Source organism: Oncorhynchus nerka, linkage group LG5 (assembly GCF_034236695.1).
Source record: "Oncorhynchus nerka isolate Pitt River linkage group LG5, Oner_Uvic_2.0, whole genome shotgun sequence".
NCBI lineage: Eukaryota > Metazoa > Chordata > Actinopteri > Salmoniformes > Salmonidae > Oncorhynchus > Oncorhynchus nerka.
Window position 1 is genome coordinate 44,777,346 of NC_088400.1, and position 14,520 is coordinate 44,791,865.

Here is a 14,520-nt window from a genome sequence, read left to right on the forward strand (position 1 = left end):
GTTCCGGAACTGTATAGATCATGTTCGTTCCTGGTTCTGATTCCTGTTCTGAAATAGTTTTTTAAATGTCATTCTTTTCCGTTTTTCGGTTCTGTTCCCTGAAACCAGTTCCAACCCCTGGTTGAAACTGACATCCTGGTAGTGAACATCCAATACAAGTCTTCAAAAGCAATAAAAACGAAACGTTTGTGTTACGATGGCAATCTAAACGATCCCCCAGCCTAGAGGGAGATCCCTTTACGAGTGCTGGTCTTTTGAACGAATACAAGATGTGCCAGTGGATATGTCCAATTAACTCAGAGGATTTACTTGTAAACAGTTCAGAGATTCCGCTGCTGTTCTGGGCATGATCAGTCATTCAAGTAAGATTTTACCAAAGGAGAAAGAACATGTGTCAAGGAATAAAGAAATCCACTGTGCGATTTAAAATGTTTGAGATTTTTCCAACAATTGTTTACAGACAGGTTATTTCACTTATACAGTTGAAGTCGGAAGTTTACATACTGTCGTGGAAATGTCCTGTATTTACCAAATCATGAGAGCAAACCACACACAAGTCAGAGTTATCATAAAGTCCATATTTAATTATATGAGCTCCATCACAACCCTGTGACTCTCAGATCAATTCAGTGTCTATAAATTAATTCTCTGAGAGTCCTTACACATTGCAACTAATGAAAATAAAACATCTTATCTATGTTACCGAACTATTTCTGATTATTCCCCAACAATACACCTTAGCCAAATTCATTTAAAATCAGTTTTTCACAATTCCTGACATTTAATCCTCGTGAAAATTCCCTGTCTTAGGTCAGTTAGGATCCCCACTTTATTTTTAAGAATGTGAAATGTCAGAATAATAGTAGAGATAATGATTTATTTCAGATTTTATATCTTTCGTCACATTCACTGAGGGCCAGAAGTTTACATACACTCAATTAGTATTTGGTAGTATTGCCTTTAAATTGTTTAACTTGGGTCAAACGTTTCAGGTAGCCTTCCACAAGCTTCCCACAATAAGTTGGGTGAATTTTGGCCCATTCCTCCTGACAGAGCTGGTGTAACTGAGTCAGGTATGTAGGACTCCTTGTTCGCACATGCTTTTTCAATTCTGCCCACACATTTTCAATAGGATTGAGGTCAGGGCTTTGTGATGGCCACTCCAATACCTTGACTTTGTTGTCCTTAAGCCATTTTGTCACAAATTTGGAAGTATACTTGGGTCATTGTCCATTTGGAAGACCCATTTGGGACCAAACTTTAACTTCCTGACTGATGTCTTGAGATGTTGCTTCAATATATCCACATAATTTTCTCTACTCATGATGCCATCTATTTTGTGAAGTGCACCAGCCCTTCCTGCAGCAAAGCACCCCCACAACATGATGCTGCCACCCCCGTGCTTCACTGTTGGGATGGTGTTCTTCGGCTTACAAGCCTCCCCCTTTTTTCTCCAAACATAACGAGGGTCATTATGGCCAAACAGTCCTATGTTTGTTTCATCAGACCAGAGGACATTTCTCCAAAAAGTATGATCTTTGTCCCCATGTGCAGTTGCAAACCGTAGTCTGACTTTTATATGGCGGTTTTGAAGCATTGGCTTCTTCCTTGCTGAGCGGCATTTCGGGTTATGTCGATATAGGACTCGTTTTACTGTGGATATACATACTTTTGTGCCTGTTTCCTCCAGGATCTTCACAAGTTCCTTTGCTGTTGTTCTGGGATTGATGTGCACTTTTCGCACCAAAGTGTATGTTCACCTCTGGGAGACAGAACGCGTCTCCTTCCTGAGCGGTACGACTTGAGCGTGGTCCCATGGTGTTTATACTTGCGTACTATTGTTTGTACAGATGAACGTGGTACCTTCAGGCATTTGGAAATTGCTCCCAAGAATGAACCAGACTTGTGGAGGTCTACACATTTTTTTCTGAAGTGTTGGCTGATTTCTTTGGATTTTCCCATGATGTCAAGCAAGAGACACTGAGTTTGAAGGTAGGCCTTGAAATACCAATTGACTCAAATTAAGTCAATTAGCCTATCAGAAGCTTCTAAAGCCATGACATAATTTTCTGGAATTTTCCCAGCTTTTTAAAGGCACAGTCAACTTAGTGTATATAAATTTCTGACCCACTGGAACTGCTACAGTGAATTATAAGTGAAATAATCTGTCTGTAAACAATTTTGGGAAAAATGACTTGTGTCATGCACAAAGTTGATGTCCTAACCGACTTGCCAAAACTATAGTTGTTAACAAGAAATGTGTGGAGTGGTTGAGGAATGAGTTTTAATGACTCCAACCTAAGTATATGTCAACTGTATCTAGCTACATATACTGTACATCAACAGAGGCTGCTGATAATGGCTTAAACAGAGTAGAATGTTTATTTTACCTTTATTTAACCAGGCAAGTCAGTTAAGAACAAATTCTTATTTTAAATGATGGCCTAGGAACAGTGGGTTAACCGCCTGTTCAGGGGCAGAACGACAGATTTGTACCTTGCCAGCTCAGGGGTTTGAACTTGCAACCTTCCGGTTACTAGTCCAACGCTCTAACCACTAGGCTACGCTGCCGCCCCAGAATGACTGGAATGGAGTGAATCAAACATGTGAAAACCGTGTTTGATACCATTTCATTCACTCCATCCTGGCCATTATTATGAGCCGTCCTCTCCTCAGGAACCTCCACTGCCGTACATGTATAACATTGACTGAGTGGAATTGTGGTATACAGTAGCTGTATAAGATGGCGTAGTATGTGACAACATAGTAGTGATAGGAAATCCAATCCAAGAATCCATTGTGTTGATATTGGATGATGTAATAAAAATGTGGCGGATACATTTTAGAGGTATGATTTCTCAGTAATGGCTGGTGTAATTCTAGAAAAAAAAATGTCTGTCCCAACAGAGTCAGTTATGGAGTGCTCACACAACTGTTATGGAAACGGTGAATGTGTGTCGGGCTCATGTCACTGTTTCCCAAGGTTCAGTGGACCATACTGCTCAAGAGGTATATATGTTCTCTTGTCACATTCCTAATCCATGTTATGATATCACAATCAATAAATGGCCATGATTCAAAGGACACATATGGGCTATAAATGTTCAGAATTGATTACCATGTGCATGTGATATTTGTTCTTAATGTAGGGTTAGGTTTAGGCTAAAGGTCAGGGTTAGGGCTAATGTTTCAGATAAAATCTTTGGAGAGAAAGTGTTGTACTCATGGCCATTGTAGCGTGGCCAGATAATGATAGATGTGTTGATTTGATGGTTGTATCAAAACTATAGCTACAAAATGGACTAATATACTTTACATGAAATTGTCATATATACTTTTTAATAACCTTGTTACTTTCCACCACAGCTGCCTGTCCCATCCTATGCAGTGGCAACGGCCAGTACACAAGGGGGCGCTGTCAATGCTACAGTGGATGGAAGGGCACAGAGTGTGATGTGCCTGCTACTCAGTGTGTGGACCCCCAATGTGGCGGTCATGGGATCTGCATGACGGGTAACTGTGTGTGCAATGCCGGCCACAAGGGAAGCAACTGTCACCAAGGTACACCACAAGGATATGTAGTGTCGCCGTTTGATTTCCCAGCGACATTGACAGCTGAAACAATTGCTCTTTTCAACTTCACCAAGCAGATAATTCATTGTGTTCCCCATTGATACTTTGCATGCATTAGCTCCCTCTAACCATTTAGGTACAACAGCTATGGATTGGAATTGATTCTGAATTGACCATCCAATGTGATTGGTTCAGTGCACTCCAGTACACAAAACCTGTGAGAGTCCATTTCTCGTTTTTGTCGCAAGTACCTCTTGCTTTTTCCTCCATCTTTTCTCCGCCTGTACAATTAGTTTTAACTTAATTGATCCATAATCAGACATAGAGGCAATTAACTTGTCAGATTTACATCTGCAGCTCAGTGACCCGACGTGTAAGATGTTATTTAGTAGCGGGAGTAATTAAATATCTTTTTTCGCTCATTGTGAAGTGAATTTCGAGAGAAAGGACACAAGTGCTATTGTGGAACTAACTATATCTTGCCTTATTTGATAAGCACCAAATTATCCTCAATGAGTCGCTGAGATCAATATAGACTACATGACCAAAAGTATGCTGCTCTAAAATGTAATTCCAAAATCATGGGCATTAATATGGAGTTGGTCCCCCCTTTGCTGCTATAACAGCCTCCATTCTTCTGCGAAGGTTTTCCACTAGATGTTGGAACATTGCTGCGAGGACTTGATTCCATTCAGCCACGAGCATTAGTGAGGACGGGCACTGATGTTGGCCGATTAGGCCTTGCTCGCAGTCGGCGTTCCAATTCAAAGGTGTCCGATGAGGTTGAGGTGCAGGCCAGTAAAGTTCTTCCAAACCGATCTCGACAAACATTTCTGTATGAACCTTGCTTTGTGCATGGGGGCATTGTCATGCTGAAACAGGAACTTCCCCAAACTGTTGCTACAAAGTTGGAAGCACATAATCGTCTAGAATGTCATTGTATGCTGTGGCATTAAGATTTCCCTTCACTGGAACTCAGGGTCCTAGCCTGAACCATGACAGCTCCAGACCATTATTGCTCCACCACCAAACTGTTGGCACTATGCATTGGGTGAGGAAGCGTTCTCCTGGCATCCACCAAACCCAGATTAGTCCGTCGGAATGCCAGATGGTGAAGAGGGATTCATCACTCCAGACAACGCGTTTCCACTGCTCCAGAGTGCAATGGCAGTGAGCTTTAACCACTCCAGCCGACGCTTGGCATTGCGTATGGTGATCTTATGCTTGTGTGTGACTGCTAAGCCATGGAAACCCATTTCATGAAGCTCCCGACTAATAGTTATTGTGCTGATGTTGCTTCCAGAGGCAGTTTGGATCTCTGTAGTGAGTGTTGCAACCAAGGACTAGTGGTTAGACCGTTGGGCCAGTAACTGAAAGGTTGCTGGATCGAATCCCAGAACTAACAAGGTAGAAAACTTTGTTCTTCCCATGAACAAGGCATTTAACCCACTGTTCCCCAGTAGGCTGTCATTTTAAATAAGAATTTGTTCTTAACTGACTTGTCTAGTTAAAAAATATATATACAAAAATCATCCCATACACAGTACTGGATCCATCTCCTTTCCTTTCCCCTGTTTTCCCCGTGTTTCCCTAGTGGACTGTCTGGACCCGACCTGCTCGGGCCACGGAGCCTGCCACCACGGTGAATGCCACTGTAACCCGGGCTGGGGCGGAATGGACTGTGCAATCCTGAGAAGCACGTGTCCTGAACAGTGCTCCAGCCACGGAACTTTCCACACCGAGACGGGAACCTGCATCTGTGAGGCTAACTGGACAGGCTCCGACTGCTCTGTAGGTCAGACAACTCTCTTACTCTTCATTAGGTTTAGCTGTCTGGCTTTGTGTTTTGTATGTGTGATGTAGAGGAGGCTCCTCCATTGAGGAAAAGGATGATGGTCCTCATTGATATGAGGAACATTTTACAAACCATTTATTTGTAGGTACTTTTCCAGTTTGAGGGCTGTGCTTTGGTTTTATTAATCGGTTCCTTTGCTTAAAGGACCAGGTGATTCATGTTCAATGTCTTTCTCTAGAATGGGGTCATTTAGTTCAGTTTAATTCACAGTGCAGAATTAGTCCCTGCATCTGCAGTCCACTGTTGGCGACCCTAATTGAGTACCATCAAATTCGAACCTATTGGGTTTTTAACAATCCAGGTAAGAGGTAAGATTAATTAAGCAACACATTAACTTGATTGTGCGATTGAAATCCAAATGGGTTTTTGCATAAGGGGGTTTACTGTAAGTCTGAATTGATGGATGAGTCGAGAACCTGGACTGCTGGTAGGAAATAGGAAAGGGTGTTTAGAGAAACTGGATGTTTTGTCTCAATTTATTCACTTTCAGACAACATTCAAAGTAAAGCCATTTGTTATACTGTAAAAAAAAGCTATAGAATATATCAGGACACAGAGTCCCTCTTTCACAATGTGAAACATCCATTGCTGGTCAATGTCAAAAAATATATATATACATTTGAAAGGAGCCATTTTAGCTTAAGCAGAAGTCCAAACTCTTATTTGCCCACTTGGGTAGTAATCGATGTTTCTCTCTTAATTATCTCAGCAGTTCGACTCCAATTAAATGAACTTTAATTAACAAGCGGTGTGGCATAGATCGACCACCGACTCCGACGTCACGCCAGAGACAGGGGCGTGCTAAAAGCAGATAAACACATTTGTGCTAATGAAAAATAGATTATATGGATTCTTTTTTTTTGGGGGGGGGGCTTTGTAATCGAATGCTCCCCCTCCAGAGGCATGGTTAATATTCTGAAGTGTCGTCTAAGCATTAATTAGAGACCCACCAAGGTCTCTCAATCGAAGAAAACTCCAATCAGAGGGAGATTAAACTAATATCTTTAAAAAAGTGCAAATGAGAGTGGGAGAGATGGTTTTGCTTGTAAGCGAACAACAGTAAAACATTTAAATGTTGTACAGTGCCTTCCGACACACTTTATTTTAATGTCAGTTTATAAAACATTTCTGTAACATTCAAAAAATGAATAGCGGTGAGTCTCTTTGGGTAAGTCTCTAAGAACTTTGCACACCTGGATTGTGCAATATTTGCCCATTATTCTTTTTTAAATTCTTCAAGCTCTGTCAAGTTGCTGATCATTGCTAGAAAGCCATTTTCAAGTCTTGCCATAGTTTCAAGTTGATTTAAGTAAAAACTTTAACTAGACCACACAGGAACGTTCAATGTCATCTTGGTAAGCAACTGCAGTGTACAGTGGGGCAAAAAAGTATTTAGTCAGCCACCAATTGTGCAGTTCTCCCACTTAAAAAGATGAGAGAGGCCTGTAATTTTCATCATAGGTACACTTCAACTATGACAGACAAAATGGAGAAAAAAATCCAGAAAATCACTGTAGGATTTTTTATGAATTTATTTGCAAATAATGGTGGAAAATAAGTATTTGGTCACCTACAACCTAGCAAGATTTCTGGCTCTCACAGAACTGTAACTTCTTCTTTAAGAGGCTCCTCTGTCCTCTACTCATTACCTGATTTAATGGCACCTGTTTGAACTTGTTATCAGTATAAAAGACACCTGTCCACAACCTCAAACAGTCACACTCCAAACTCCACTATGGCCAAGACCAAAGAGCTGTCAAAGGACACCAGAAACAAAATTGTAGACCTGCACCAGGCTGGGAAGACTGAATCTGCAATAGGTAAGCAGCTTGGTTTGAAGAAATCAACTGTGGGAGCAATTATTAGGAAATTGAAGACATACAAGACCACTGATAATCTCCCTCGATCTGGGGCTCCACCCAAGATCTCACCCCGTGGGGTCAAAATAATCACAAGAACGGTGAACAAAAATCCCAGAACCACACGGGGGGACCTAGTGAATGACCTGCAGAGAGCTGGGACCAAAGTAACAAAGCCTACCATCAGCAAAGGCATTGAAGATGAAACGTGGCTGGGTCTTTCAGCATGACAATGATCCCAAACACACCGCCCGGGCAATGAAGGAGTGGCTTCGTAAGAAGTATTTCAAGGTCCTGGAGTGGCCTAGCCAGTCTCCAGATCTCAACCCCATAGAAAATCTGGAGGGAGTTGAAAGTCCGTGTTGCCCAGCAACAGCCCCAAAACATCACTGCTCTAGAGGAGATTGTAGCTCCCTTCAGTAACCACGAGCACAACCGTTCCTTGATTTTAACTGGCGGCTTTATTCTGTAGTTTTAGTCAGAATTATCACCTTCCGTGAGAACTATAAAGTAAATGAAAAATACAGTTAAGCACACTCTTACGACCTTATCTTACGAGTGACTTATTAGCTTGGTATAACTCTGAAGTGCTTACATACATAACAGTTTAACCGGCGTTATAACGGGTTCAGATTAAACACACGAATAAAGGAAAAAATACCTCATTGGCTGCTTATTACAGAAGGGAGGAAATCAAACTTCACACTTATTATTCCTGGCATGAATTCACACTTCATCCTAACATACACTCTTCAACCTTTATGAACTACACCTGATGACATGAAAACTTAGCTAACGCAGCGCAGGATTGCCTTCCCTCCAAAAGTGTGTTGCTACAATAAGGATCCCCGTTACAACAGTATTAGCTACGTAGTTCCGCTTGTATTATCATTTCCCCCGCACAGCGGACACGTAAACAATTCAAACAAAAGACAACGACATAACCTGTAAGTCTAACTGTCAGTTACCGAGATCTGCATTGAGGAATGGGCCAAAATACCAGCAACAGTGTGTGAGAACCTTGTGAAGACTTACAGAAAACGTTTGACCTCTGTCATTGCCAACAAAGGGTTTATAACAAAGTATTGAGATTAACTTTTGTTATTGACCAAATACTTATTTTCCACCATAATTTGCAAATAAATTCATTAAAAATCCTACAATGTGATTTTCTGGATTTTATTTCCTCATTTTGTCTGTCATAGTTGAAGTGTACCTATGATGAAAATTACAGGCCTCTCTCATCTTTTTAAGTGGGAGAACTTGCACAATTGGTGGCTGACTAAATACTTTTTTGCCCCACTGTATATTTGGCCGTGTCTTTTAGGCTATTGTCCTGCTGAAAGGTGAATTTGTCTCCCAGTGTCTGTTGGAAAGAAAACTGAACCAGGTTTTCCTATAGGATTTTGCCAGTCCTTGGGTGTACTCCGTTTCTTTTTATCCTAAAAAAAATCTCCCTAGTCCTTGCCGATGACAAGCAATCCCATAACATAATGCAGCCACCACCATGCTTGAAAATATGAAGAGTGGTACTCAATGATGTGTTGTGTTGGATTTTTCCCAAACATAACGCCTAATTTATTTGCCACATTTTTTGCAGTATTACGTTAATGCCTTGCTGCAAACACAATGCATGTTTTTTAATTTTTTTATTCTGTAGAGATTGTGGAGTAACTACAATGTTGTTGATCCCATCGCCCAAAAAATGTATATCACAACCATTAAACTCTGTAACTGTTTTAAAATCACAATTGGCCTCATGGTCAAATCACTGAACAGTTTCCTTCCTTTCCGACAACTGAATTAGGAAGGGCGCCTGTATCTTTGTAGTGACTGGGTGTATTGATACCCCATCCAAAGCTTAATTAATAACTTCACCATGCTCAAAGGCATATTCAGCCTCTGCTTTTGTTTATTTTTACACATCTACCAATAGGTGCCCTTCTTTGCAAGGCATTTAAATAACTCCCTGATCTTTTTGGTTGAATCTGTGCTTGAAATTCACTATGCGATTGAGGAACCTTAAAAGCAATTGTATGTGTAGGGAACAGAGATGGGGTAGTCATTCAAAAATTATGGTAACCTTGTTTAGTCTGCTCTGCCTTGTTAAGCCTTGTTTAGTCTGCTCTGCCAGTTAAATAAATGAAAATGAAGCAACGACAGACAAAACGCATTTGATATTTTTGGGGGTAGGGGGCTCAGGAAAATGTGTTGTTCACATCTGAACAGCAAAGCGCAGGCTTTGCACTTCTTTATTCAATCAATATGTAAAGATTAGTTACACAGCCACAGCTGAATCATAACTGACACTGACTGCAGAAATGGAACCACAAAGAAGGGATTATTCACAATGGGCCCGATTCAGACTGTACGTATTTAAATAAAGCAGGGTGCTGTACTGCAGGGTGCTGTACTGCAGTGCCAGCTGTGCCACCAGAGACTCTGGGTTCGCACCCAGGCTCTATAGCAGCCGGCTGCGACCAGGAGGTCTGTGGGGCGACGCACAATTGGCCTAGCGTCTTCCGGGTTAGGGAGGGTTTGACCGGTAGGGATATCCTTGTCTCATCGCGCACCAGCGACTCCAGGCGCAGTGCATGCTAACCAAGGTTGCACGGTGTTTCCTCCGACACATTGGTGTGACTGGCTCCTGGGTTGGATGCGTGCTGTGTTAAGAAGCAGTGCGGCTTGGTTGGGTTGTGTATCAGAGGACGCATGACTTTCAACCTTCTCCCGAGCTCGTATGGGAGTTGCAGCGATGAGACAAGATAGTAGCTACTAACAATTGGATACCATGAATTGGGGAGAAAAAAGGGGTCAAATTAATTTTAAAAAATAAAAATAAAACGATATAAATGCACACATTCATTTCCTTTTCAGCTCAAACTGGTAGATTTAAAAAATACTCTGGTATAGTATATTATTTAGGGTTAGGAAAGTATTTATGAATAATAAATAAAAATGTTTGGGAAGCCTTTATGCAGGAAATAAATTGGTAAATAAAAAATACAGTAGTTTGATTCATCCTGCAAGTTGCCATATTCAATCATTCAATCCATTAAATATTGGAAGTGTATAATTGGGCTTGAATATTATCTCTATAAATCTATAAATCTACACTAATATTCCTCACTAATCATGGAAGTGTGATGACAATGGTCTAGTTGTCGTGAACTGTGCTCCAGACTCCAGGTTTAAACTGCTACGTATGGTCAGTTCCATAATGATCCCAAATTATTGCACAACTTGTAATACCGTAGCCTAATATGATCCACTATTGCTAGTGATCTTCAGAACAACCACATGACAGAGGAAAGAAAGATAAACTAACAATATAATGGAATGATGCAAAATGTTAGGAAACTAACACTAAAGTGACGTTATACATGTGTGTGGGTATAACTGACAGTGGCTACCGATAGTGGCAAATGTTTAACACAATACAAATTGAAAAAAGTACAGTGAAAAGTCTGGGGATATAATTAAAACATTATAGAAATCATAAATCAACTCGGTAAGTTTAGTGCTATACTGTTGCACATTGCTACAGAAGCCTATAGCTTGGTTCTCCAAATTCCATCCCTGCAACTTATAAGGCCGGCGTTTGATGAACTTAACTGTGGAAAAGGTGATATGTTGATATGCTTCAGTTTGCTGCCATATGACTGGTCTATTTAAAATCCCCTTATTCAAACAGCTTACTGTCTTATCAGTTTGTAAAAAAATAAAAAAGGAAAGTAGATGTTGTGCCATTTGGAACCGACAGGCTCCTCGGCCTTATTCATCGCGCTTAAAGAAAGACCATATTCTGACATTTACTTAATTCTATCTGTAGAATTGATTTGATCTCCACTCCCAAAAGAATAGGAAGGGGAATAGCATGCTATTCTCATACTTAAGTTTAAAGTCAGAATACGCGTAGAGAGAAAAGAGCATAAAAAAAGGAATTGCGTTCAATTTACGCGTGCCGAACTCCGGTCGAAAGAACTATAAATTACTGTACATAACTACAGAACCAGTCTGTCCAGTGTATGATGGACGACTCTATTTTTGGTTGCGTGTGTGTCAGAGATGTGCACGGTGGACTGCAGCCCCCACGGAGCATGTGTCAGTGGGACGTGTCACTGTGAGGAAGGATCGGCAGGCTCAGAGTGCAACCAGAGAGACTGTCACCAACGCTGTACAGATCATGGCGTCTGCCGAGAGGGCAAATGTGACTGTCACCAGGGCTGGACAGGAGAGCACTGCACTATTGGTAAGTCGTACTGACATGTAAAGCCATTCATAACTGGTAAATTACCCAATGCAGATTAGCAGTTATCCTCCACCCACACTCAGTAGAGAACCACTATAAAGAGGCAGTAATGTAACGATTAAATATCCACCGATGCTCCTGAATATGCCCAAGAGTTTATTCCAATAGTATCTTGAATGCAGTCATCAAAGTTGATGAGCTTGGTGGGAATTTTGCATTATGTAATAAAGAAGTATAAAGTAAGCATTTTCTAAAGCTATATTTATTGCATAACATACTGGTTTGACTATGTCCTCAAAATATATTTACCAGTATTGTACAGAGATGGGGTCAATTCCTCTGCTGGCTGAATTGAGTATGGAATTTCCCTATTGAACTTCAATTCGATTCATGAATTGCCATGGAACTGATCCTGTCCCTGGTACCGCTAACCCTCTTTCCCATTCCATTTCACTCTCACTATCCTTGACACCTGACATCCCCATTTTTCTCTTTCCCAATGGCAATGGATTTGGCATGCTCTTCGATCTACATATCGAATCCTACCTCTTATACAGTAAGGGCAGGTATTAAGGGAAATGAGGGCCAGCCAGGACTATGGTCTTATTCAGCTTTGTCTCACTGGAATAGCCCGTCTTCGAGATGACAGCTTCGCTGTGCATTAATCGAGATAATGAGCACTGTGAGGTTGCTTCCCCTTGACCTGTGACCTCAACTTCCTGGACACGCTGCTCCTGTCAAAAAGGTGACAGTTAAACTGTTGACGTGGCGCATCATGTACCGTTCCACCCTGTGTCACCCAAACCCACTCGGTAACATCATCCTCTCGTTGAAACAAAGACCCCGCCCGCGACTCTTCAAACTCTTCAACCCTAATTACATATGAACAAGACTTTCGTCAGCAGTTATCCCATCCAGAGAATGAAGCTGACTGGTGCTTAGAAACGAGGAGAGAGAGAGATGAGATTGGGCCGGGGTGATTGGAGGGGTCGCATTCCTGACGTTATTAATCTCTGCCTCCTCAATGAGAACTAAGATCCCATCCCTTTCAACATCTTCCTGTTTAAGACCCCCATCAGGAAACCAATTCCTAGCCGTAGATGCGCCTGGGATGAATAGGCAGGCATTCTTGCCGGGAACTAGTAGCTTATTCCTTTTTTACCCCCCAAGGCTTTCTGAATAACTTCTATTCGCACAAAGCACCTTTAATCACATTACATGGCGAGACTCTGACGAAGGGGCTGGAATAGACCGCTTCCCCGGACGAGCTATTGTCAGACACATTGCGATCCTGTTTTTAATCTGGGAGGCTTAGGCGCCGCTCTTGCTTTTACTTTCCATTCGTTTTTTTTCTTCTTCTTTTGATGTTTACTACCAACGTCTTTCTTTTCATTCAAGTGTTCCTGGGAATTCACTGACATGCTTTGTTTGATCCAATGATGAAGTGGTTGAATTGCTGATATACAGTGGCAGGACAACTGGCAGGACAATAAGGCACATGACAATTGAATAGGCCAACACACTGATAGTTGTAATATATAGCTGATGTACCAGTGCATATGTATGTGTACTGGGATGACTATAAGCTGAAGTACTTCTGGATGTGTACTTGAAGGACAATAAGCTACACGTCTCTTGAATGGTAAAGGTGTGGTTAGTTGTAAGCTGGATAGATGGTGTAACCGAGTGCACAAGTTCACACTATACTGCTATTCATGTGTTTGTCAGTAAACAGCGGTAGCTATACAGTTGTAAAGTAGTTTTTTTTTTAATGCTCTATGTGAATGTACTGTACATTGTTATTTACTTCATGTGGAAGGTTTAATACATGGATGTATGTTGTTATGAATGAAAGTATGCCACTCCTGGGATGGCAATGTAGCTTATCAGGCAAGCCTGAAAGTTTGCTCGACGGCACCTTAACACACATAACTGTGAAACATTCATAGTGCAAACTAATTAGTAGTTTCCTTGTCATGCTATCTGTGCATGTTACCTCTGTAATAACACTTCTCTACACCTCTTTTTACTTTTCTCTGTCTTTCGGGTCTGCCTCTCCTTTCCTCTTATCCGACAAGCTCTGGATTCAAGAGTATCAGGTAATGTACTTTCCAGTCTTTCTCGCTCCTTTCTGTTTCGCCTCAATACACAACAACAACAACAACAAAAAACGTCAGACTGAAAATGTAAACCAACCCCTGTAAATGGCGTGAGCAGGTAACTTTCCTTCCCTCAACAGTTTCAGAATCGCAATGTGTCAACCATGTGGTTTTGAAGCGTCACAAAGTATTGCATACCATGTTTGTCAAGTGCATCTATTTTTCTGCCACCGGTTCAGCTCTTTATTTCTCCTTGTGTGCTACACTCAGATAATGTTTGTCAGTCTAGATTTTCCTGCAAGACAGAAGTAAAAAAAAAAAAAAATTTTTTTGCAAATGTTTCCCCTCTCTTCAATGGTAATAGGAGCGGTCAAGATAGGATATAAAGGTAACGGAATGACTACCCCAGAGAGTTGTCACCAACAATCACTCGCCTGCTCTCTGTTTTCTTCCCCTAGCACGACGTACCAATGTCTTATGTCCCAGTCTATCACTGTTTGTATTGTGGTCCCGGGTACCTTCATACATGTCTGTCCTAACTAGTCAAACACTCTCGGTCCCCCTTTTCCTGTCTGAATCCTTGTATGTGTCTGTCAGAAGCAGCACTAAGTGGATGTAGCCAGTCACTTACACTTAGCTCTTTTCTATCTTCCACCCTGTGGGGGAAAAAAAGGAAAGCAATATCCTGGTATCAAGTGGAGATGTTGAGACTACGTCAACATCGACCCTCTGCCTTTTGTCTCTACCTCTATCTATCCCGTGTCTTTACCTTGATAGTACCTTCACATGGGTGTTGCGCTGGTTTTAGGCCAAGATACATGTGTTGTTGTTTTTTTGGTGCTGATACTTCAGATAGGATTAGAATAACATTGACTAATCAGC

General features: G+C 41.4%; 1 protein-coding gene across 1 annotated transcript in view; it reads left to right on the forward strand.

Annotated features, from left to right (window-relative positions):
* Window positions 1-14,520, forward strand: part of LOC115129549 (teneurin-3-like) — a 74,208-nt gene that overhangs the window by 16,787 nt on the left and 42,901 nt on the right. The window contains exons 5-8 of the mRNA XM_029660004.2: window positions 2,908-3,009; window positions 3,367-3,561; window positions 5,168-5,368; window positions 11,354-11,539. Coding sequence (XP_029515864.2) covers window positions 2,908-3,009; window positions 3,367-3,561; window positions 5,168-5,368; window positions 11,354-11,539 — 684 coding nt within the window. The remainder of the gene's footprint in view (window positions 1-2,907; window positions 3,010-3,366; window positions 3,562-5,167; window positions 5,369-11,353; window positions 11,540-14,520) is intronic.